At 50.0% G+C, this 24,985-nt stretch overlaps 2 protein-coding genes across 2 annotated transcripts; one reads left to right on the forward strand and one right to left on the reverse strand.

Moving 5' to 3' along the window:
• Positions 1 to 246: 246 nt before the first annotated feature.
• Positions 247 to 19,584, forward strand: LOC309808014 (BCL-6 corepressor-like; the record flags this gene model as incomplete). The annotated part of the gene is given in 15 exon segments (XM_082628028.1): positions 247 to 258; positions 941 to 1,408; positions 2,069 to 2,122; positions 2,594 to 2,780; positions 8,147 to 8,392; positions 8,746 to 8,823; positions 8,826 to 8,891; positions 8,894 to 9,122; positions 9,585 to 9,646; positions 9,649 to 9,836; positions 10,064 to 10,318; positions 15,197 to 15,363; positions 16,513 to 16,658; positions 17,328 to 17,484; positions 18,911 to 19,584. Coding segments are annotated over 15 exon segments (2,607 nt in total). The 3' UTR covers positions 19,203 to 19,584.
• A 2,706-nt stretch (positions 19,585 to 22,290) lies between these two features.
• LOC309808015 (uncharacterized protein) lies at positions 22,291 to 23,910 on the reverse strand (the record flags this gene model as incomplete). Its single annotated transcript, XM_082628029.1, has 1 exon — positions 22,291 to 23,910. The coding sequence occupies exon 1, from the start codon at positions 23,716 to 23,718 to the stop codon at positions 22,291 to 22,293; it is 1,428 nt and encodes a 475-aa protein (XP_082484155.1). The 5' UTR covers positions 23,719 to 23,910.
• Positions 23,911 to 24,985: the final 1,075 nt, after the last annotated feature.

The following is a 24,985-nucleotide window of genomic DNA, read 5'->3' on the forward strand; positions in this document are numbered from 1 at the left end:
TTTTTTGTGGTACGCGGGCCTCTCACTGTTGTGGCCTCTCCCATTGCGGAGCACAGGCTCCGGACGTGCAGGCTCGGTGGCCATGGCTCACGGGCCCAGCCGCTCCGCGGCATGTGGGATCTTCCCGGACCGGGGCACGAACCCGTGTCCCCTGCATCGGCAGGCGGACTCTCAACCACTGCGCCACCAGGGAAGCCCTATCTTGTTTTTAAATTGACTTTTTCTGAATTCAGCTTCCCAGGAAAGATGCGTTTAGAGGTTGGAGGGTCCCTGTGAGACAGAGCAGGTGCTGCACCTCCCATTGCACGTTCTGAGGACGCTCAAGCACAAGGTGAACTGCTCTTCCACAGCATCTTCCCTTGAACTTTTCACTGACGTGCTCGTAGTCATATGACGTGCATTCAATTGAGTAGCTTTTCACTACTTTTCTAAGTTCCATCTGGCTGCTAGGGTCAAATGAGATACTTTTGCCACCTAGAAAATTTAGTATATCCAGAGGATTCCTGTAGGATTTTGGAGTCCCCTTCCCTAGGTGATGCCCCTTCTTTTGAGAATGAGGAAATGACTCTTATCTGTCTACTTGCCCTCCTTCACTTACCCTGTCGTTTATAACCTTGCAAGCAAGTGATGAGTCAAGACAACGATCATAGAGCTCTCTCAGGTTAATACTGCCACAGCTGCATTCCCACTTGGTGCAATTTTAAGATTTGGACATTTGGAAATGTGAGATCCTTTCCCAAATCTTTGGCTCACTCATTCTGTTATTCTCACCCCTTAAAAGGATACAACCCATTTCCAGGATCATGATTTCCCTTTTTTTTTTTTTTCATGTTTTTTTAAAGCTAATATTGTGTGTCCTTACGTTATGGGGCACCTTGGATCCTTTATGGAAACATGTGAACATATATTAAAAATAAAAAAGTAAAATGTGGCCCTACAGCCACGGCGGGATTTCATTGCCCTGAGAGAGGAGTTGGGGCGCATCAGTGACTTCCACGAAGCCTATACTTTCAAACAGGCTCCGGGCCAGCCAGTTTCCGGCTTAAGCAAGGAAAATGTTCCAGCGGTAACCAACAAGGAGAACCTGGCGACGCCGGTCTCGACTCCATTCCTGGAGCCGACCCTGGGGAGCGACGGCTCTGCGGTCACTTTCGGGAAAACCCAAGAGGATCCCAAACCATTTTGCGTGGGCAGTGCCCCACCGAGTGTGGACGTCACCCCCACCTACACCAAAGACGGAGCTGACGAGGCAGGATCAACCGATGGCAAAGTTCTGAACCCGAAGCCATCTAAGCTGGCAAAGAGAATCGCAAACTCCGCGGGTTACGTGGGTGCCCGGTTCAAGTGTGTCGCTACCGGACTGTACGCAGACTCCAGTCAGCTCGGCCGGGAGCAGCGGGCATTGCAGGTGAGCCCCCCCCCCACCCGAATTTCAGGAGCCTGACCAGTTGTCAGGATTTTGTAATGTGTGAAGAGGAGGGGGCCGGGGGTATGATAGGGCAGGACACCGGGCTGATTTGGTTAATGAAGCTTAGGATAATTTAAATGTTTGAAATGTGTCCAGTAAGGGAACGTAAGTGGATACTTTAAGTTATTCTGTAGATTTTAAGCGAACTCCACTCAAATGCTGATAACGGAAGTTTTAATTATTGCGAAGGATGTCTAAAAGACTGCGTGACGTTTACCTATCAGTCGCTTTGATTTCTCTGCCGTTACTGTACGTTAACAAATATACCTAAAAGCGCTGCTCAGAATGCCTTACGTGATACTTGGTGGAGGTGTGTAGCGGCCGCATGTCTGTGAGATTCGTGCAATTTTTTTTCCACCCAAAAAACAAACAAACAAACAAAACAAAAACACAAACCTTGCTTAAAGGGATAGAGTATGTATTTAACTTGCTAGTGAATGATAGATGTTGTATAGGAATTTCCTTAAGATATTTTACTTTTAATTAAAAGACAAATAAAGCCAAATTGTTTTGCAATGTTAAGAAAAAAATTGGTTTATGCTTATAAAAATGGATGAAGTTATTTAAATGATCCATTGAGTGCCCATTTTAATGACATAGATGGAAGGATTACAAGAGGACAGTATTTTATGTCTACCCGCTGCTTACTGTGAGGTCAGTTCTTCAAATTTTTATTACTAGAATCTTCCATAAACCTTTTGAGTTAAATTTCATTTCCAAATATACAAAGGGAAGTTTGTGGGCCATGGTCGTCTTTATTCACTGTGCATTTGTTTTCTTTTCTGTTGTGTTTTTGTTTCGCTTTCTTTGCGTTGTGTTTTTGTTTTGTTTTATTTACCTTCGAAAGAGAATGTCTGTCTGTATGCCACAGTGTATGTATGGCTATACATACACACCACATATATCTCTACATACATATGGCTTTACGAAGAAAGAGTGTGTGACTAGTTACACATAGACACTCTTACGTTTTTATCGTTCAATTTAAAAATATCTCAGTCGTATCATAAATTGTGGTTGGTTTTGGGCAAACTTTTCTTTGAAGATACTTTCCTTTAAGATAAGGGCAGTGAAATAGCTTTGGTGGTAAGGTGTGTCTTTTTTCCATCTCCGTTCTCTTTGTAGCGTGCAGTGATGCGCTTCTCCGAGTTGGAGATGAAAGTGCGAGAAGGTGGCCACCCCACGACCAAAGACTCCGAGGTGCGCAAATTCAGCCCCGCTGACTGGGAAAGGCTGAAAGGAAGTCAGGACAAAAAGCCAAAGTCGGTCGCCCTGGAGGAGGCCATTGCCGACCAGAACGACAGTGAGAGATGTAAGTGAACCCAGGCGGCTCGCGTGTGGTACCACGTCGGTGGGAACGGGGCGGTTCCGCTCCCAGTGCCGAGGGAGGTGAGAGGAAACAATACGCTTCCGACGGCCCAGCGTCTGGGTGCTAGCTGTTCGGAGAACGGGCTGCTCTGGCCACCCTTCCCAGCTGTGGATTGCAAGGCTGGTTGTCCTTTTGAGTGTTGCGGCATCCATGAGTGAAGCACCTATGAAATGCTGTTTCCTGGCACGCATCTCCTTTTTCCGGAGCAATGCTAGTCCTGTAGTTAGTAATAGTCTGATACAGTAGAGCAGAGGAATGGCGGTGCAAGACCTCCAGCGTAGCAGGTATGTGTTCTGTTTTGGAGCAGGTACGGATACGGGTTTTTGGTAGCAGTGGAATGACACTTGCAGCCAGAGCCAGACCCTCCAGAGTGACAGTCTCCTGTGGGAGGGAGTGGAGAGTACTCGGATTCTCCCTCCAAAGGCAGAGGTTTCGTTAAAGTGAGATGAGGGCTGATGAAGGCACCAGAAAGACGAGCATAATTATTTTCTGTGGCAGGCTTGTTTGCAGTCATTAGGAGTTGACAGCACGCTCCAAGGGCGTGGGATCAACGAGGGCGTTCTTCCTACCAGACGGGGTGTATTCTGTTTTGGAGGCCAAATTGGAGAGAAAGCTAGTGTTTGCCTCGAGTCACACTCTGCGGTCCCATCAGCTGCTCCCCCACTGGGGTTGACTTCGGGCTTTGCCCTCGAGACTTCCTGGGCTAATGAGATGTGTTGGCAGCAAGTGGAGGTCTTTCTCCCGCTTTCTTCAGTGTGCGTGCTTGTGGCCTGTGGCCTGCAGCCTGCTCCGGACCCCAGAAACCTCACCGGTGATGGTGAGTGAGGGCACCTAGGTGAACGTCGAGGACAGGGTGGGCGTGAAATCCTCCTGAGACAGGACAGTCGGGGGTGGTGGGCACGTTTGGGAGGCCCAGGCCCTTGGACCCAGTCGTAGGGTCAGCGTTCGCCCGCACGCTTAGGTCGTGGGTGCCTGATGCAGTTTGGGAAAATTGTGGTCAGCCACAGCGTGTGCTTCTCTCTGCTGCTTGGAGCACTGCCCTCCCCCAGCTCATCTTTGGGGTCAGACAAAGGCCTGTGGCCAGGGTTCTGGGTAAGCCACACCGGGACCGGTTTGTCCTACGTGGCTCCCGTAGAAGGGGATTTCTGGGGCTAGTCAGTGGCGGCCTTACCCGAGGGATGGGGCTCTTGATGTGCCTGGAGTAGCCGATTCTGAGCTCCTCCCCCTCGGGATTGGAATGAAAAACGGAGGGTCCAGGCCTCCCTCCTTGCCTGTGCTCACAGCTGACACGCAGCCCTTACCCTCCCGAGTGGCCTCATAACTCAGCTCTTGGGGAAGTTTCTCAGAGAGATGTGATAAAAGTGGGCAAGGCCAAGTTCACGGGGCTGCACTTTTCTGAGGAGGGGATCTGCCTGTTGTGGGTGGACGGTGAGGGAGGCTGGAGGAAGGGAGCGGGCAGTTAACCAGCCTCGAGTCTTCTCGCCCTTTTCTCCAGCAACGTGGCCAAACCCAGGGTGGCCGCTGCCCTTCACGTCTCAGTGGCCTCACCCGCCCTTCTTCCCAGAGACGTTTGTGTGCGTCCTTCCCAGTCTTTCCTGCTGAGCGTGGAGACGAGAACTCGGTGTGGCTGATGGGGAGCAGGGCCTGAGCCCCAGATGATTCCGAAAGCCCCCTCCCCCCACCGCCTGCCTCCAATCTCAGACCGACCGACGGGTCTCTTCCTGGAGCACCCGGGACATGGCCCAGTGAGCCATGAATCGCCACCATGGGAGGGCAGGAGTAGGGTTGGGGAAGGTGAGGGGCTCCGTTTGAAAGGTTGGGGCAACGGAGGTGGGTTCCCCACCCACCCTCTGTCTTGTAGAGACGTGGGGTTTGTAACTAGCTGGTCAGGAAAGGTCACCTGAAGGGGCCACTGTTCTTACCACGGCCTCCACGTCCAAGGCCCAGCAGGTGTTCACTCCATTCAGCTGGATATGAACGGGCCTTCTTGTTCTTGGGCCATCATGTCTTGAGCTGATACGGGCTCAGGTCCTTCTCATGGGTGTCGGTGTGGCCGAGAGCCGAGCTGTGAGCACATGGGAGCTGGGGCGGGGATTTGGGGCGGGCAGGGGTCACAGAGAGGGTCCAGGATGCCTTCAAGATGCCTTCCCCCTTCTGAGGCAGCCCCTACCCATGGAGGGACCAGGAGCTTCCAAGGTGGTGGGTGCTGTTTGCGTGGCCCTGGTTGTCCTGGTGCGGGTGCATCTTGTTGCTAGGGGCTTGTTTAAAAAAGAAATTAACTTGAAAACACAGTGGCCGAGATACTCATTTATTCTTTATGATCACATGGGTGGCTGAGTGAAATTTTTATTTTGGAAGTTCACCAAATGAGTTGGGAGGTTCCTCAGACTTGGAAGTTCATCACTAGGAACCCTCAGTGGCATTTGAAGATGGGGCGGGGCAAGGAGGCATTGGTCCCTTCCTTCTCAACCTTGGAGTAACCATCTCCCTTGCCAACCACTTGGCTGGGACAGGCCTAGGACCTGCTCAGTGGCAGTGCCTGGCCAGGAGCTGGAGGAAGCCTCAGTCGAGGGGCTTCATGAAACTTCTTTGCTCAGGGAACTTCTCTTCCAGCTGAGCACCTGCACGTGTGTAAACTACTTTGGAACAGAGGTCCCTGCACCCCTTGTGTAGCGGGTGTAACTTTGATCAAGGTTAGCCCTGACTGGAGGTGCTATAGTTAAGCTACAGAGAAGGGGATTTTAATCCTGGGGAGCCTTCCAGCGACTCAGAACCCTCTCACCTTGTTTAGGCCTCACTGGGCATGGCTCAACCGTGGTGAGGGTGCTTTGCTGCCACAGTGACTTGTAAATGTTGCTGTGGTGATGCTTCTGTGAGGTGATGCTGTGGTACAACCATAATGCATTTGGGATATAGGTGCTGTGAGTCATAGGACCATGCTGCAGGGACCACGTTCACATCTTGCTTAGACTGGGTGACCAAGGGCACATGGCTTCCCACTTTTAGAAGGGCCAAAAGTAGCAATGATGGCAAAGCCTGATGGTTAGGATCCCCGTGTATCTATTTATCTCCCCATCTCCTTTGCCCTCCAGGGTCATCCTCCTGTGGGTCGTGGTTAGAACAGTCTTTGAGAAGCTCCAAGTGACACGGAGCCTCTACCCCATAGCTGGTGACCATGGGCATCTTGGGCAGTCGGGGTGGGTGTCCTTCAGGGTTATTAGTGGCCTGGGTAAGGTCACACTAGCGTAAGGTCTTGGGGGGCCTTAGCTGAGGGGAATTGAGATCTTTGCCCTAAAAGGCTCCGGGGTTGGGGGAAGGGTGGATGGACCTAGTTTGGAAAAAGAAACTTTCAAATTGGACATGGGGGTTCTTAAGGTAGCCCATCCATTCCTCCATGGATGCCCTCCCACGGAGCTTTTAGGGAAGGCTGATTGGACCAGATTGGACCAGAGAAGTCCAATGGTGTAACCAGCAGGGCTCACCTCTTAAAATTTCCTACATTTCAGGCCTGAGATTCAGGCTGGTCTGAAAGTCTTGGCATCTTTTGGTTAAAGGGATTTTTCCAGCCTTTCTCTGTGCTGAGCCCGGCCCGTGATTATGAAGCCCACCCCTGGAGGGAGGCTAGCAGTAACATTCCCACTTTACAAGTGAAGGGGGCCGAGTTGTAAAGCGGCGCCATTCCTGCCCGAGTGCTTAAGAGGGTCACAGAGCAGCCGGAGTGAGAGTTGCATCACGCCGTCTTCACCGGGCCTGCGGTAGCCTGGGCTGCATCACCCGTAAGCACAGGCCAGGTGTTTGGGGTTTCTCCTGCTGCCATGGCAGGAGACCCTCGCGGTTGGGGTGATTCCACCATTCCGGCAAGAGTAGATGGGGATCTGCCCCACCTTGGGATACCCTTGGAGAAAAGCTAAGTGTGTTCCACCATTGAGAGCACAGGTTAGGCTAGCCCAGGCCAGGGTGAGGTTCATCCCCACAACTGGCTGCCATTAAATGCTGGGAATGCCCCCAAGAGAGGCTGATCAGGGGACCAGCCGGCTGGGCAGAAGTGGGAGTGATACTTGAAGTGGTCTAGGGAGAGGAGGAATGCGAGCAGCATGTGAGGGGTGTGTCCATGATTTCATCTAGAAAAACGGGCTGTGGGAGCTTAGCTCAGGTGTTAACGAAATACCAAACTCATACACCCACCCCCACCCCCGGCCGGTGATGGACACAGGGTCATCTTCGGGGAACTCTTTAACAGCACAGTGATCATTATGGAATTCTTTGTGTGTTAGAAACAATGTGACTAGCAAAGCAGTTGAACTGTTTCTTTGGCTAGAGCAAAAGTGAGGAGTGATGTTAGGCTGGGCTGATTGGAGGAAAAGCCCCAAGTGGATGCTAGATTGAGCAGAGGGGCCAGGAGCAACACAGGCGGAGCTGGGGTGTGAGCAGTTCAGCCCTGCCCGCCGCACCCCCCCCACCCCACCCCCATGAAGGGGGTTGGAGTCTTGTCTTTGAAATGTCCTTAGATGCTTGTTGCCTGGGAAGGAAGGCGTGGAGACGTGCCAGGTGGGTGACTGGTGTCACTGAGGGCCTTCTTCCTAGACAGGAAATAGGAGCAGCCCCTCGATGGCAGTGAAATGCTTTTCCCCCCACGGGTGTGGAAAGAGGACAGACGGACTTGTAGCAATCTGGTTGAGTTCTTTGAAATTGCCCTTGACCCTTGTGTGTGCACCAGGAAGCCTTTCCTTTCCCTTTGCCAGGCTCCTCTTGCCTTGGTCTCCCCAGCTTCCCAGCCTCCCACCATTCTTTCCCTACCCTTTTTCTTCACCCTCGCCCCTGCTGACCCAAGTGAACATTGGTGCTATGTCTGTGTAGATGGCAGTTGGGGGCTATTTGGTCTCTTGATGACATCAGCCTTTTTTGTTGACTAGCAGCTGTTTCCATAGTCATTTGTAGCTCTGCCCTGATTGGTTGGATCTTACTGTGAGGTCACTCACCCCCCTTTAAAAGTAAGCCACCTTGGAGAGTTAAGCAGTTAGGGAGTTATCTCACATGCCTATAGACGGATGGTGTAGATGCCTCACCTTGACCCTTGAAGGATGGATTGTGAGTGGACTACGCGCCTCATTTTCTGCTTTCTTTGCTGGTTGTGTTCAGCTGTCCTTCCTTCGGGACGTCTTTCTGAGGGTTTTGTGCTTCCGGCGTGTGAGGCCCCTGGTCTCCAAAGGGGGGCGGTCTGTTGGTAGCAGATTGCCTTGGGCATGGGGGTCCTGCCTGCTCCTGGTGACCTTTGTTCCCTCCTTTCCGGGTTGTCTCCCCTCCCCTAGGGGAGTGTTATGATGGAAGCAAAGCTGACCGCTTTGAAGCCCTAGAAGACAGTGATCTTCCTGAGGACATGGACACGGAGCCCCCCAGAGAGTCCCCCGCCGACCAGGCGGCCCCGGACGCGTCACGCAGCCCCACCCTCCGGCTGAACAGAAAGCGCAAGGTGTCTGGCGATAGGAACCACACTGAGACCACTGGGCTCCCGGAGGACTCTCTGCTGAAAGCCAAGCGGAGACGGGTCTCCAGAGGTGAGCTTGGTTTGGCTTCGGGCCCGCAGGGCACCCTACGGAAGTCCTGGAGCGGAGCAGTGGAAAGTTCCAGTCCCACCCTGGAGCCCTGGGGGGAGCCACTCACACCTCCCCACCCCCCACCCCCATCCCACCCCCCACCCCCCCAAAGCCAGGTGCAGGGGCTGGAGCCCAAAGGTGGCCAAAGGCAAATAGGCCCCCTCCCGAGACTTGGTGACAAGTTCCAGCCAACACAGTGACCACACCCGTCCCCTCCCCCCACCCCTGTTAGTGATGTGTAAGACAGTTTGTTCCCCACCCCCACCCCTTCCCCGGGGGGCTTCTTCATTAATTTGTAGTTACTTCTCCATTAGCTGACTGGCCTGAGAGGGAAATGACAAACAGTTCCTCTAACCACTTAGAAGAGCCACATTATAGTGAGCTGACCAACCTGAGGTGTGCATTGAATTAACAGGGCTCCATCCCAGAAAGCAGCGCCGCTTGCTGCACCTTAGAGAACGGGGGGAGCAGAGAGCAAACCTGGCCGGCAGGGCAGGAAGGAAGTGACCCAGGCGGTTCAGCCTGCGGTCACCCCCCAGGGCAATAGCATCTCCGAAGAGAAACCTGGCAGGAAAAGGGCAGAGGCCAAAAGCAACAGCAGCTGGTTGGAGGAGTCCCTTAAATGCAGTGACAATGAACAAGGTACACACGGGGCGGGGGGCGCTCCTGGAGGGTGGATCACTCGCCCTCTGTGGGAAACGGCCCTGGAGGGGACCTGAGCGCCATCCAAGTTGACAAGAGTAGCGTGTGGCGAGCGGGGAGTTTTCTTCATGAGGTCCTTTCAGCCTGCACACTTCCTTATGGAATGGACAGTGAGGCGGGAGCTCGACTTCCTGGGCTGCTCCTCATCACCCAGCCCGCGGCTGGGCAGGAAGGGAAGTCTTGGGTGACCCCGGGCGCTTGTCAGTGCCCTCATTCCAGCCTCAGGCTGTCCCCAGTCGCCCTGTCCCAAGCACCCAGGCCCCCCACGGGTGGGGACGGGAGCGCACGAAGGGCTGGCTTCTGCCCTCTCTTGCGGCCCTTTGAAGCGACTTGCCATTTGGCGTTTCGTGGGTTAGCCTATTTGCCGGTTGAATGTGGGATAATTAAAATATTAGTGCTTTGAAAACATAATTGGTATATCTTTAAAAACTGAATCTGCTCCAACGATCAGTGCTAACAATGGGCTTTTCTTTCCTCACCGGCTACAACTGTGTAACGCCCGCTGCTTCTCCCCCTGACAGATGTGCTGTGCACGGACGGAGAAATGGATCGGCAGCCTTCGCCCCTGCCGCAGAAATACACTGACAACAGCGAGAAACCATCCGGGAAGCGACCGTGCAAAACCAAGCATTTGATCCCTCAGGAGCCCAGGCGGGGCTTGCCGCTGCCAGGGGACTCCTACGTGGACAATGCGGATGGCAAGGTACCTCTTGCCCCTGGCTCTCCCCCGCCCCCCGGGCCTGTGCAGGCACATCCCACCTGCCTACTTCTCTGCTTCTGGGGACAAAGCTTTCCTTTTCCTGAACCCCTCCCCCAAAAATGTCACTGCCCCTTCCTAGGGGACCTGTCTCCTGGGTGGCGGTGAAGTTTCCAGCGAGTAAAAATGCAGCCCCTTCCTCGCGCCCCGCCTCCCTCAGACAGAGAGGAGGAAAAGTGCTTTCCTCCACTCAGGAGCGGCCCGAGCCCAGTTCCGACTATGATCTTTCGCCGGCCAAGCAGGACCAGAAGCCCTTGGACCGTTTGCAGCAATTGTTACCATCTTCCCAGGTCTCGCAGCTGACATGCTCAAGCTCCCCTCCAGAGACCACCCAGTCCCGCCCGATGCCACCGGAAGCGCGGAGACTTATTGTCAATAAGAACGCAGGCGAGACCCTCCTACAGCAGGCCTCCCGGCTTGGCTACGAGGTGAGCATCCTTGTGGGTGCCCCGGATCAGGATCCGCCGGCTGCTGCTCCTTGGGTGGGGGACACACTGGCTGGGGATGGGGGGCGGGTCTCAGAGCCCAGCCCCCTCCACGTGGCGGGCTGGGCTGGGTGTTCCAGCAGGGTGTTTGCGTTGGCCCCGCTCACACTGCGGGCTCTTTGGTGGCTTGTTCAGTCGTGGTGTGAAAAGAAAGGCAGGCCTCTCTGATGTTCCGTTCCCGTTCAGGCAGGTAGGCTGCTTTGGCCAGTCCGGCTCACTTATCTCTGATATAAAATCTGACCTAACCCAGGGCTTGGCGACCAGGGGAATTTTAATGAGCCCTTTTGGATTCTGAATAGCAAGAAGGAGAGTAGTTATTAGCTCTACTAACTTGTGCTGTTTGGGGCAGAGTGATGTCCCTGTGGGGTAGCGGGTGGGAAGTGTCTGTGCAGAGTAGGGGTGGGAGTGGGGCAGACCTGAGCAGTCTCTTTCTGAGAGGGCACGGGAGCCGAGGGCTGATGGGCAGGGAGCAGGGGTTGAGCCTTGCACAAAACTCCCTGTCCACACTGCTGTATCCCAACCCAGCACGGCTGATGACAGTGACAGCCTCTATTGCTAGAGCAACATAGAAAGAGAGCTGATATCTGCCTAAGCCCGTGTGATCTGTAGTAACTCCTTTCACCCTGTTAACATCTTCACTTGGGAGTAACGAGTACTAGCCCACTCTCGGATGAGGAAACTGAGCCTCAGAGGGGTTAGCTGATCCCCGTACAGGTAGCAATCCAGCAGTGCTCCACAGCCCACCACGCTCCTCAGCAAGACTGGCTCACACTGGAATTGCCCTTTTTACAGTTCAAAACCTCTGTGAGACAGATGCCTCTCCATGCCCTGTGCAGTTCCCCCACCATACTTGTCAGTAGCAATTGTGATGTGATAGCCCACAGGGCAAAGGCATTTTTCTGTGCTGGCATCAGCCCTCTGGGAGTTGAATGGTGACAGTAAAACGCGGTTCAGCAGGCTGAGCGTGGAGGTGTGGCTGAGCACTGGGGTGGCAGGACCCAGGCTGGCCCGGAGCCCTGGCGCCCACACCCTCAGCCAGCTCTGTGCCCCTGTCCCCCGTCTCCCGTCGTGTCCCCCCACCCCGGTCCATAGTGCCGTGAGCCCTTGGAAGTGTGCCTGCCTTGGCCCTAAGGCCTGACCGTGGGTGGGAAGTTGGAAGCACTAGGGCTATGCTTAGTTTGGGGTGTTTTGTTGTTGTTGTGGGTTGAATGTGCTCTTGTGTATATCTACACGTCTCTTGGAGACCTCTCCATTAGCTAGAGAGCACTTTCTGGTAGATAGCGCAGTTACTTGCAGGTGAAGTCCAAGGAGCACCCAGTTGGTTTCCCAAGAGCTGAGAGCGGGCGCCTGGGAGGACAGAGCAGATGTTGCACATAGTGTTGAGCTAGACCCCCTGTGGTTGAGAAAATAGTCTCCTTGCTTCCAGCAAACGCTGGAGGTGGTGGGGGAGACCCCTAACCTCAACTTTTGGGTTAGGGTTGAAAAAGTAGACTCCCGCTTCCAGCAAATGCTGGAGATGGGGGTGGCGGGGTGCTGCTGCACCCGCCGTGGAGGGCGGGGCTCCGAGCCCCACCTGTGAACTTGGCATCATTTCCAGCAGCCTCCCTTTGGGACCAGAGACGTCAAAAGACCCTCGTTGGTCCTCTAAGACAGTTTCCATTTTGGTTTGGTGGCTCTGAGGCCTGGGCCAAGGGGCACTTGATCCATACTTTTTTAGGCTACCTGGCCTTTGATTGCACAGGAAGCCTTGGGAATGTTTAGGGTCGGATTTGTTTTTTTCTTCAAATGTAAATTTCAATATGTAGATTCCACAGATCACCAGTGTTGATGCTGAACATTGTGACAAGTAGATGAACGCTTTCAACTTTGAATCCAACTTTCTGGGATTTCTCTGGGCAGAATTTTAAATGTTGGGATGATGGCCCAGTTGGGAGATGTGGCAGCTTCAACCTTTTAAAATTGAAGGACAGTTTGCTTAAGCAGATAAGGGTGTGGTTTGGGAGGGTTTTCCTGAAGTTTTGTCTTTAGCATTCTTGGTTATTTTCTTCTGCTTAGCCAAAGATACCATGTGCAGTATAAAGGCTGTCTGAGCTTTATGTCATGATAATCTGGTTCTGGAGGTTTAGAAACACACTCTGGCTTCAGATCCGCGTTAAATAGATCACTTGGCCAAAGATCTCAAACCTTTCCCTCCTGGGAAAAAGGCTTCTATTTCTTAGGCTAAAACGCCAGTGTGCAACCACATGCTTGTGCCTTTAGTGGTGATGGTTAAATTTTCTATGAATTGAATAAGTCATGTTTTTTAAAAAGTTAATGAGGCATTTAATTAACTCACAACGCCGGGCTTATGGCCTTTATGGTTACATTTTGCGGGTAGTGGCATTCGGTTTATAGCCGCTGAACAGAGAGCTGTCCGACAAAAGCAGTTTGACTTTGCTCGGGAATGGCTGGGCTGCCCTTCAGACACTCCCGTTTATTTCTAGCGGAGAAAATAAACCAAGGAATGTGTTGCGTCGACAGACTCGCCCCGCCTCTTCACTGTCAGTTAGAGAAAGTGTTGGTGGCGACGGTTGCCATCCATTTAGAGGCCATCACCCTCCTAGCTAGGAGAGTGTAGTTAGCCCACTTGACCCCCAACAGAGAAGGCCTGTGGGATGCTCGTCACAGCTGGATTGCATCCCTCTAACTGGGGCCCTCTTGGGCCTTTTGAATCTTCCCAGCTGACCAGGTACCAAAGACCTGAGTTATAGGTCTAGTACTTCATGTTAATTGAACTTGGGGTTTAATATCTCTGGGCCTCAGTTTCCAAGTGTTGAATGAGGATAGTACTACCTTCCTTTCCTGCTATCTCCTGGGTTCCTGTGGGTGACAGAAGACGTCCTCATCTGGGGAAATGAGAAGCACTGTGTAAATAGTGGGATCAACGTGGTTGAGTTAGGACAGCCCGTGGCCAAAAGTCTGACCTGGCCGTGGGGCTACTGCTGCCTTTGCTGCCATCTTCCAGGAGAAGAGAGTTGACTTACCCACCAGCTTGGACGGCCTTTCATTTCTAGGTACCCTTGAATCTGCCCTAGTAGTGATGAAGGTTTCCAGGCGAAGGCCATGATTGTCACAGCAAATAAACCCTGGGTTGAGTAAATTGATGTGTGCACAGCAGTTGGTGGCGTTCAGACCTGATCCCAGAGCCACGTGACAGGGCCTCTCCCTGGCTGGGGCACACAACTCATTAGCTTGCAGCCGTCCACTCAAGTCTGGCTAGTGAGGGCCTGCTAAAAGCGCAGCAGCTTCATGCGGTATCCTGGATACCAGGGCTCGGGGCCTGGGAGCCCAGAGGATTGTGGGCTTTCTGGCAGGTTGGGATGTAAACGGAGAAACGCATTCGTGGGCGTGCCTCTTCTCTTCCTCCTCTTGTTTTGGAAGGGAGCTGCTGCAGTGACCTGAAGTAACAGGGCACCGATGGCCAGGTTTACCAGCATGCCCCATTGGGTTCACGTGGTAAGCAAATGGAACATTCTAGTTCGCTCCCAAGTGAGTGGTCACCTTTGATTGGCGTGTCCTCCAAAGGGCATAAAAGGCTTTACAGAACCCATCTCGCACTTATGGGCGGCTAGAATGACGCCCTTTTTGGGTTTAACAGATGAGTTACCTGAGAGATGTCACAAGGAGGCCTGTTCTGACCCCATCGCATCCCCCCTTACCCTGCAGACCATGTGTTGGGCCACATGCACGTTCTGCCTACTCCCAGCTCTCAGAACCTGCCGGCTCTCTGCTGGGCACGACTTACCCAGTATAAACAGTATAACGTGTTTTCTGGTGGCAAATGCTTTCGATGTGTCTGAAAACTTTCTTAAGGTAATAAAACATTGAATAAGTTCCTGCTCTGCTTACTGGGAGTGGTTCATATTAATATTTTAACAAGCCAAAGAAAGAAGGTTAATAACAGTGATTCTAATGCACAGTGTTGACACAGAACATCTCCGGGGTGGGGGGTGGGGCGGTGACCATTTTATTTGATTCTTGAAATGTGGAGGTTGCAGTCTGTGGTGTATCAGGTTCCTGTCATTAACTTGGGGCAGAATCAGTCTAAAATTTTCATATTTACTCGAGAGGGTGGAGTGAGGCAAAATAGAGGGTGGGGTTATTGGAGGCATTTTGTGTCATTCCTCGAGGATGGAGGGGGAGAGCTTCTCTTTAACTCTACTTAACGTACAGACAAGAGCATCTGAGGCCCAGGTTCTGATTTGGGGTCTTAACAAGGGGCGCGAGGATGTAGCTGACCTGGGTGTCCCTGCTTCTCTAAGCTGGGGAATGTTCTCCGGCTGATTTAAGCTCTCTTTAAGTGTTGGTCATCCATACTTTGATCTAAACTTGTGTTATCGTCCACTGCCACTGACCGAACAGACCCATCAAGTGAGAATGGTCTGTGCTTGGCAATGTGTCATCTAAGATGTTAGCAGCCGTGACACCTCTGTACTGGTCACGTCGGCCCCTGGGCTGAGGGCTTTCATCGCTATCCGAATGCGTCCTCTCAGCAGCCCTGTGGAAGCTTGGAGAAGTTCAAGGGTAACTTGCCCATGGCCAGGCCACTGGTGCAGCAGAGCCTTAGACAACACTGTCTGCATCTCCAAGCCCGCCCTTCTCACGCACTCTCGCCCCCCACCAGGATGCCTGCCGCCTGCCCGCGCCATGGTGGGCTTTTGGCCCCGAGGATGTATGCCTTTGAAAGTGGGCACCGCCAAGCTATGGGGAGGTCACGCTTACAAGGTTCACTGTATCGTGGTCTGATGGTATCTCCTCTCCTCTCCTCTCCTCTCCCCGTAGGAAGTGGTCTTGTACTGCCTGGAGAACAAGATTTGTGATGTGAACCACCGCGACAACGCAGGTTACTGTGCCCTGCACGAGGCTTGTGCAAGAGGTTGGCTCAACATCGTACGACACCTCCTTGAATATGGCGCCGATGTCAACTGCAGTGCCCAGGATGGAACCGGGTCAGTGGCGGTCTTGCTCTTGGCCTGGCCCTGCTGGGGCATAGGCAGTGGTTCTCAGGGTGTGCGGGGAACCCCAGAAGGAAAGATGGAGAGTGAGTGCCATGTAAGCACACTGGTGGCGGAGTCCTCTAGAATGGAATCGGACAGATCTTTCTGGCAAATTTACATAGAACTTTAAAAGTCTGTGACGCTCTTATGGACAGAAGTCCCTGAAAATGTTGAGCCTGCATGAATAATCAGGGGTGTTCTCTTTTAAGACCCTGGACTCTTCACCAGCGTCTGTTGAATCTCAATCTTGAACATATATGTGAGTTGAAAGTTGCAGGAGTACAGACAGGTCCAGTGGCAACTGGCTTGATAGGACCTGCCGTGTCCACCCACATCCCCGGGCCTGGCCCCCACTCTGTCCTTGACCTCGGTTTATTGGCCAGAGGCCCAGGTCTGAGTCAGCCCAAGCATCTTCCTGGTTGTACCTGGGATGCCACCACGAGGCAGGGCACTGGGGCTTTCCTGACGGTCATAAAATGAGCAAAACCGTAAGGTATTTGGTGGTTCATGGTTTCCAAATAGCATCCTTTCTGGATGGGACTGTGAACAGTGTTCCTGACCCCAGTGGACACGAGCAGGAGGACTCTGTATCCTCCTGAGAACTCGCCCTGCCTGTCGACTGCTTCTGGGCGAGAGGGTTGATCACTTATCTCCAAATTGGTTTCAGGAGAGGTTCCACTTTGCCCCTAGTTTCTTTTACAAACTGCACTTTTTGGGTTTTGTTTGTAATGGTGTAACAATGGCTTGTCGTATCTGCTTCCGTGGTGCTGGGGTTCTTCCCCCCAGCCCGCCGTATGTTACCTTCTTACAGTCTGTCACTATTTAGTTCATTGGAAACGTTTTCATCGTGGCCTGAGTTCCTCCTTGGGCCATGCATTAAGAGAGATTTGCATTGAAGAATTAGGCCTGAGATGGTCCCTTCACCTGTCCCGTAAAGGGTTATGTGTTGAAATAACAGAGTAATTTGTCGCAGCGACCGTACACTCACCTCCTCGGTGAAATAGTGCGCCTACGAGGCTTGGCCACACACGCTCGATTTTGCCCCGTGTCCTTAGAAGCAAGCGTCGCGTGCACAGGTGTAATCCCCCGCACCTCTCCTAGGCCTCTCCACGATGCTGTCAAGAATGATCATCTCGAAATTGTCCGCTTGCTCCTCTCCTATGGTGCCGATCCTACCCTGGCTACGTACTCAGGTAGAACCATCAAGAAAGTGAACCACAGCGAACTTCTGGAGAAGTTCTTAACAGGTACAGCAGAGGTCAAGACACGGTCTTGTTGAAGCATCTAGACGGTGACTTCACAGCCTTTCACCTGGGTTCCCCCTACCCCCACCCCCCGTTTACTCTAAGTGACCCTTTACTGGGAAAAGCGGCCCAACGTTAGTCTGTCAAAGAAGAGATACATACTTTGAGTTTTGCGAGGTGGGGGGCTGGAAAACTCTTAGCTAGCCAGGCTAGCTTTTGTTTGGCAGGCTGGGGCGGTGAGGCGGGCAGTCCCTCAGGAAGGCGGGTGGACGCGTGGGGAGGTTTCAGTCAGATACCTGGAGGCGTGTGCAGTGGGACTTGTCAGGAGGTGACACCAGTCCCAGCGTGAGATGTTCCCAAACTCCAGCAGCATTTGCCTCTTACCAGCAGGCGTTATCTTGTTTCTCTTTCTCTCTCTCTCTCCCCCTCTCTCTCCAGACTGTTTAACTAACCTGCAGGCTCCTGACGACGGTAGCCCCGGTTGCTCTTCGGAGTTCTCTGGCAGCTGTGTGTGCTGAGCAGCCTTGTTCGTTTCAGTTGGGCTTGTGGGGGTGGGGGTGGTGCTGTGAGCAGGACTTGCTTGGGAAAGAATTTTTCCAGGGTCCTTTTTGGCGAACAGCTGGAATCTTGCTCCAGCTTACTGACCTCTCTCTTGTTTGCCCCCCCGGTTAGAACCAGATGATGAAAGTGGTTACGATGTTTTAGCAAATCCCCCAGGACCGGAGGACCGGGATGACAGCAACGAGGCCTATGGTGACCTATTGGAATCTGAATTTTCCCAAGACCCCCTTTTGCCGTGTTATAACGTCCAGGTGTCCGTCGCTCAGGGGTGAGCGTGGCCAGCGTGTGGTCGAGAGCCAGCCCAGCTGCTCTGTGGGGTGGCAGGAGTTAGAAATCCCCTTCAGCAGATGAGGGTGGCTGGGTTGGGGGGTGAGTGAATTCCTCACCAAGTGTCCACCGACCTCACATAATGCAGTGGAACTTTTCCAGAAAAGTTTGGGGGGTGGGAGGGCTCCCCAGCCAACTGCCCTCATTGGAACACACCCCTAGAGCCCAAAGGACACGGGAGTCAGCGACTGCAATTGCAGTTTCAGTCAGTAAACTCTTGGGGAAGGGATCCTCCCCAAACGGCTACCATAGGGGCCTTCCAAGGCGCGTGAGGTCCACGGGACGATACTGATGTGTACCCTCTTCTCGTATAAGATTAGAGAAAGCCGTATGTGGCACCTGGGATCTTATGTGTCTTCAGATTTGCTTAGATCGAGTCTTGTCCCCACGGTCGGGCCACTGTGCCCCATGACCAACCCTTCGGAGTGAACACATCAGGAGACCTTGCTCTGCTGTGTGTTGACCCCGGTGCTTAAGGAGTAGCATCCTCCTTGGACTCTGAGGCTGGGAACGTGTCTGCCTTTGTGGTGACATTCTATTCGGGATAGAGATGATAAAGCGTGGCAGGATATCAGGAAGGATTGTACCACCTCCCTTCTCGAAAAATCCTCACTCCCGGCAGCATTGAGGGGCGGGTTGGAGGTGTGGGAAAGGAAAGGAAAGCCAGGTGACCTCGAGTGTTTCTCATGCTCTCTCCGTGAGGGCCGGAGGAGAGGAGAGGTCCAAGAGGTGTTTGCCATCTCCCTTGGGTTGGCATACAGACTGGTTTTCCCTAGTGACTAGAACGGGGTGCACTTACTTGGAGAGGGGTGACCTGAGTTGTGACCAGAGCCAAGGCAGCACTGTGGTGGCCTGCAACGAGGCTCATTCAGGGGCGCTGCTCCTGCTTTTGTCTAAGTTGGCTGATCCGCCCTAGGTGGCCTCTTAACACATGCACATGAGTCCAGAGTTCCCCCGCTAGAAGTAGATCTTCCGGGCTTCCCTGGTGGCACAGTGGTTAAGAATCCGCCTGCCAGTGCAGGGGACACAGGTTCGAGCCCTGGTCTTGGAAGATCCCACATGCCACGGAGCAACTAAGCCCATGCGCCACAGCTACTGAGCCTGCGCTCTAGAGCCCGCGAGCCACAACTAGAGAAAGCCCGTGCGCAGCAACAGGCCCAACGCAGCCAAAAATAAATAAATAAATAAAATTAAAAAAGAAAAAGAAGAAGAAGTAGGCCTTCTAAGGACAGTGAGAAGTGGGGTGGGGGAGGGGTAATCAAAGTGGAAGTAGCAGGCCCTTTCACCGCCAGGAGACGGGTAGTTCGTAGTTGGGAGCGCCTCTAATTTTGCCGGAAACTCAAACCACTGTCCTTTCTCTTGTGTAGGCCTCGTAACTGGCTGTTGCTCTCAGACCTGCTCAAGAAACTGCAAATGTCCTCCTGCATATTCCGCTGCAATTTCCCAAATGTGAAAATCGTCACCATCGCGGAGGCCGAGTTCTGCCGGCAAGTGTCAGCAAGTCTCTTATTCTCTTGCCCCAAAGACCTGGAGTCCTGTAATCCAGAAAGTAAGGAGCTCTTAGATCTGGTGGAGTTCACGAACGAGCTTCAGACTCTGTTGGGCTCATCCGTGGAGTGGATCCTCCCCAGAGACCTGGACTCAGACGACGACTGGTGAGCTCGCCGGGGCCCGCCGTGTACAGTGTGTCATGGTGTTAATCCTTGTGCATATGTGTCCTAATACGACTATTTCTGTAAAGAAAGGACACTATGAGACACGACTCCAGTCGGAAGGACTTCAAAACATGTTTTTTTCTTTTTAAAATTTTAAGTCAGTTTTTATGAAGTTGTTAATAAAGTTTCTTTACTTTTCAATGTACACATGCTTCGGAATATGTTTGTTTTTACTCGGAACAATTGTTTCTTTTCTTTTTTAAGGAGAAAAAAAAAAGGCAAAGGAGCTCCACACTTTGACTTAATTTCATACAAAGCTCCGACGACAGAGGCCATAACTGTTGAGAGTTGCTTTTGGGGCAAATTAAACCAGTAAAATTTTAAACTCTTCCTGCATATTAAAGGGATTGAATAAATTGGCCACTTTGGTGCACCTGTGTCCTGCGAATTGTCCAGTTGGAGATGGAGGTTTAGAAAGTGAGTTTCAGTCTTGTTTAAGTCTCTTCCCATCAGACTGGTCTCGTGATTTCCTACACACCATGTTACTTCCTGTCTACCTTGCCTTGGTGTTGTTCATGCCTGGATTGTCTCCTGTACCTGCTCAAACCTTGGTCCATTCTCGTTTGTACCATGGAAGTTTGTCATGCTGGATACTGTCAGAACTAATTTTACTTAAGTTTGCGTTAAGGTGCAAAGCACACGTTTTGTATATTTTCTGTTTTTTGTGTTTGTCTATATTTTATGGTTTCGCTTCAAGAAATATTATGGGACGGGAAATAGCAAGATGTAAAGAGCAAAAAAGTCATCATTCTCTTTCAATTGTTAGAACATCTATCTGCAATCATAATTATGATGCCCTGTGGTATGTGTTAAAATAGGAAATACACGTAACGTCCCGTAGGAGCAGCAAACTCAGTGGTGTTGGTGAGGGTGTGTCATGGAAGTAATCACAAAGCAGGTGACTGTTGGTTGGGGTCCTGCAACATTAGTGTGCCTTCCCTGTGTCCAGTAGTGGTCTGGAGGGGTCAGGAAGCCTGCCTTTGAATTTGAGGGAACAGAGGGTTTGAGGTCCTCTCTCTTCTACTGCTCTAGTACACTGCATAGCAGCAGTATACTGGGTTTATAGTTGACGTTGAAATCGCTGATTGATCATTAAGATTGGGATGTATCTTTGGAAATGAAAATAGGAAGAATCGTATGCTTTTTCTTTTTTTTCTTTTTTTTCCTATATCTGAAAAAGTATGTAGTACTTTGCTGAGTGGTTGGGAATAACGTTTGCAGTATTCAGTGTATTCAGTTTTAGTATCTAAGTAGAATTAAACTGTTGCTGTAAACTGGAATAGCGCTTTGTTACTGACAAGTTTTAGAATGCATCTGTTCGTCAATTACCTGTTTGGGAAGATTGTAGTTAATGATTTTGAGAATGTGGCTATAAACCTCCAACTGACTCAAGAAAAGCAAATAAGTCAAGATTGACAAATGTATAGGCTCTTCATCTTATTGTGTGTGTGGGTTTTTTTTTTTTTCCTTTTAGTTATTTGTCAAGGTATAAAGAATTCTATCACACGTAAGACAAGTTAAGTAAACTTAACGGGGTGTGTTCTGACATGGCATGGAGCAGATCCCATGGCCTAGATCTTAAAGGTGATTTTATGTTTAAACTTTCATGAAAACATATGTGATTGAAGCACATTAATACATTGATACAGAGGGCAGTTAATTTTTGTCTTTTGTGTGTGTGTGTGTGGTACTGTTGTGGCCTCTCCCGTTGCGGAGCACAGGCTCTGGACGCACAGGCTCAGCGGCCATGGCTCACGGGCCTAGCCGCTCTGCGGCATGTGGGATCTTCCCAGCCCGGGGCACAAACCCACGTCCCCTGCATTGGCAGGTGGACTCTCAACCACTGCGCCACCAGGAAAGCCCTAATTTTTGTCTTTTAATACATGTGAGCGCAGCTTTCATTTTGCTGAAAGAATATGACCAGTTTTCAGTTTGGGATTCTACCATTTAGTAAAGATAGTCCACTTAATTTTAGAAATAAGAGATTTAATATATAATACCTAATAATACTTTTATGTATGTTTTTTTACTGAAAACTTTTATTGTAATACTGTGAAGAAACTATGCCATTTTAGTCTTCAAGACTTAAATGAATCAAGTGTTTATTAGCTGTTGTAGTTTTTAAACTAATAAAAGTCAGTACATCAGCAATTTGTAAATACAGTTTTTAAAATAATGCCTTAACAACTTTACAGTGGTTATAATGACTGTATTTAGGCCTAAAGTTAGTTAATAATTTGACATGAAGGCTTTTTAATAGTTTGATGGTGCAGATCAGGGATAGGTAAACTCTGGCTGGTGGGCCAGATCCAGCCCGTCGCCTGGCTTTGTAAAGGAAGTTTTTCTGGAACAGAGTCGCACCCATTGTTTACATGGTAGTTGTGGCTCCTTTCACCCTACACCAGTGGGGCAGAGTAGTTGCAACAGAAACTGTATAGCCCACAAATCTGGAAATGTTTAAATTTAGATTTTAAAAATTGAAAAATTCTTTGAGCCTGTACAGGGCAAGTCCATTGACCCCTGAGGTAGAAAACAGTCAGGAACTTGGGTGCGGAAGCCAAATGACCTAGGTTCAAATCTCCTTTCTCCCATTTCTTTTTTTTTTTTTTTTTTGAAATTTACAATCAACCATTTTTAAGTATGCAGTTCAGTGACATTAAGTACATGCATAGTGTTGTGCTACCATCACCACCAGCCATCCACAGACTCTTTTAATCATGCAAAACTCTGTACCAATTAAACAGTAATTCTCCATTTCTCCCCCTTTCCCAGCACCTGACAACTACCATTCTTTTTGTCTCTATGAATTTAACTACTCTAGATACCTCATATAATTGGAATCATACAATATTTGTTCTTTTGTGACTGGCTTATTTCTCTTTACATAATGTCCTCAAGGTTCATCCATGTTGTATCATGTGACACAATATCTTTACTTTTTAAGGCTGAATAATGTTCCATTGTATGTGTATACCACATTTTGTTTATCCATTCATCTGTTGATGGACACTTGGGTTGCTTTTGCATTTTGGCTATTGTGAATAATGCTGCCATGAGCATGACTGTGCAAATATCTCTTCGAGAGCCTGCTTCCAGTTCTGGTAGAAGTGATCTGTCAGCCACTTTTGGTAGAAGGATGGCCCACTGTAGACACCAGGAAAATTTTTTCGACCACAGCCATATCCGTAACTGGTAATTCCCATTTCAAAATATCGTTTACGTTCTGGTAAGTAGCACATTAATGGTCCACCACTATCACCCCTGCAAGTATCAAAAACTCCATCTTCATCACCTGCACAAAATGAAGTGTAAGGAATTATATCCCCATAGCTCTTGTCAGAATTACAAAAACTTCGAGAAATATAATGCACTTCTGCTTCGTGTAATTTTTTTGTAATATTACCTTCTTCTTTTGTTCTTCCCCATCCACTTATAAAACACTTCGTGTTTCGGTTCAGTCTTTGGAAAACACCAAAAGGTAGACAGATAGGCTGAATATAATCATTATATCTCACTGCTTTCTTTAAATGAAAAAGCGCAATATCATTTTCATAAGATTCCACATCGAAGTCTGGATGGATAATGATCGCTTTAACTTTCATCATCTTGGAGTGTGGCTGACGCCCATCTATGTTATTAGTTCCAATCACAGCTCTCCACATTACAGGATCTCTATTTTTCATCAACCTTATTTCTCTTTTCAGTTGGGGGTCATCTGTCTTAGTTGTCTGAGATGTAAGGGTTACGGGAGATGTCATCACCACGGTTTGTGGTAGCGAAGTAGCTGAAGGTGTGGTACGGATCTGATATGTCTGCATATCTCCTGATGCAGTTTGTACAACCACCTGGTTGCTGGGCACAAGTATTTGCTGTCCATCAGAGGTCTGTGCATACTGGAGAATTGTTGTACCTTGTTGAGTACTGCCTGAATTTGTCATGGTTAATGTCTGAAGCCCCTGTACTCCATCTGTGCCTGGACTGGCCAGCTGTAAGGCTCCATTTGGGGCAATGGCAATGTACTGTCCGGTGCTAGTCTGATAGATGGGAGTTGAAACAGACATAGAAGTGACAGCAGAAACTCCAGGATTTTCTCCGTCTCCTTTTCTGCCCCGTGTATCTTCAGAAGATAGGTCTTTCAAAATTTTTCTGTAAGATGGGCGCCGTGCTAGGATCCCGTGGGTTTTCTGTGAGGAGCCTATGCTGTCAGATGAGTCCTGAGACTCTTCACTTTCTGATAAAGATGATACCGTTTGCACGTGTGGTGGGTGAATTACAGAAGACTGAGCTGTCTGGATGACCCCCTGAACCTGTACTTGCTCTCCAGGAAGAGGTACAATTGTCACTGGCGCAGATCCTCTTAATGACATCTGTTGAGGAATATGAGAAATATGAGCTCCCTGAACTGTTGAACCAGACTGAGGTGCTGTCTCTGAAGCGTTATTCTTGTGAGAATCTTCCATAATCAACTGCGGTTCCTTTTTGCTTCAGGAGCTCTGTCCCCACTGCTCCCACACGTGTTTTCGGAGGCCAGCACCTGCTCGGGGTGTCAGGAGACCGCTCGGTGTGGGGCAGTTTTCTTCGGTTGGGGCGTCGCGCTCAGCCCTTACTTGCTGTGGCCTAGAGGTGTCGTCCTCTCCGGCCTTGATCCACGCCTGACCTGCCCGCCTCTTGTAGACAGAGTGAATTCCTTTCTCCCATTTCATAGCTAGTGACCATGGGCAAATCACTTAACCTCTACGCCTCATTATGAGGTTTAAATGCACTTATTTGTATAAATAGTGCCTGGCACATACTAAGCACTGTGTAAGTGATTGCTGTTGTTTCTGCTTGGAGCTTTAATAAGTTATTGTTAATAGAAAAATGACACTAATGATTTTCCTTTTAGAGTAACAAAGGCACTTTGAGTCTTTTACTTTTTCAGGAATGTAATAAGACTTTTTTCATTGACAGTCAGTGTTCCCTGTTACCAAAATTTACTTTATGAACATAAAGAATTGAATGTCTTCAAGACAGTAGTTTTGCTTAAATGTCAAACCATTATTTTCCCAAGGCACATCAAACTGGCTCTGCATAGTCCAGGCCTCTAAAGCTTGTGTGCACACCCAAGGTAGCATGTGAGATACATTTTGTAAATATAGTTTTTAAAATAATGCTTGAGACTTCCCTGGCGGTCCAGCAGTTAACACTATGTGCTCCCAATGTAGGGGGCTTGGGTTCGATCCCTGCTCAAGGAACTAGATCCCACGTGCCTGCCATAACTAAGAGCCCACATGCCACAACTAAAAGATCCGGCATGCTGCAACTAAAGACCCAGCACAGCCAAACAAACAAATAAATAAATACATAAATCTTTATAAAAAAATAAATAAAATAATGCCTTAGGAGTTAGGAAAAGAAAATATGAGAACATTTTTACCTTTGTATTATTTTTAAAAATCTGTGTAGTTTATCATGTACATAAATTCTATGTATGGAACTTTGTGTATATAATTTGTTAATAAATAAGATGCATATTAAAAAGTTTTCTTATGGTTTGCCCAGTGAGGTGTTTGGAGGCCATTGGAGGACAGGATGATGAAATATAGGGCCTCAGCAAAGATAGGATTTAGAACCAATTCCCTGACTTAGAAGATAAGGAAAATAATTCATAGACTGTAATTGAGTTGTCCAACTTTACATAAGTGTTCAGAAACAGGAAATGCAGTGGCTAGAATCTAATCACTGACC

Source organism: Mesoplodon mirus, assembly GCF_964341445.2.
Source record: "Mesoplodon mirus genome assembly, chromosome: 7".
In the NCBI taxonomy this organism is placed as follows: domain Eukaryota; kingdom Metazoa; phylum Chordata; class Mammalia; order Artiodactyla; family Ziphiidae; genus Mesoplodon; species Mesoplodon mirus.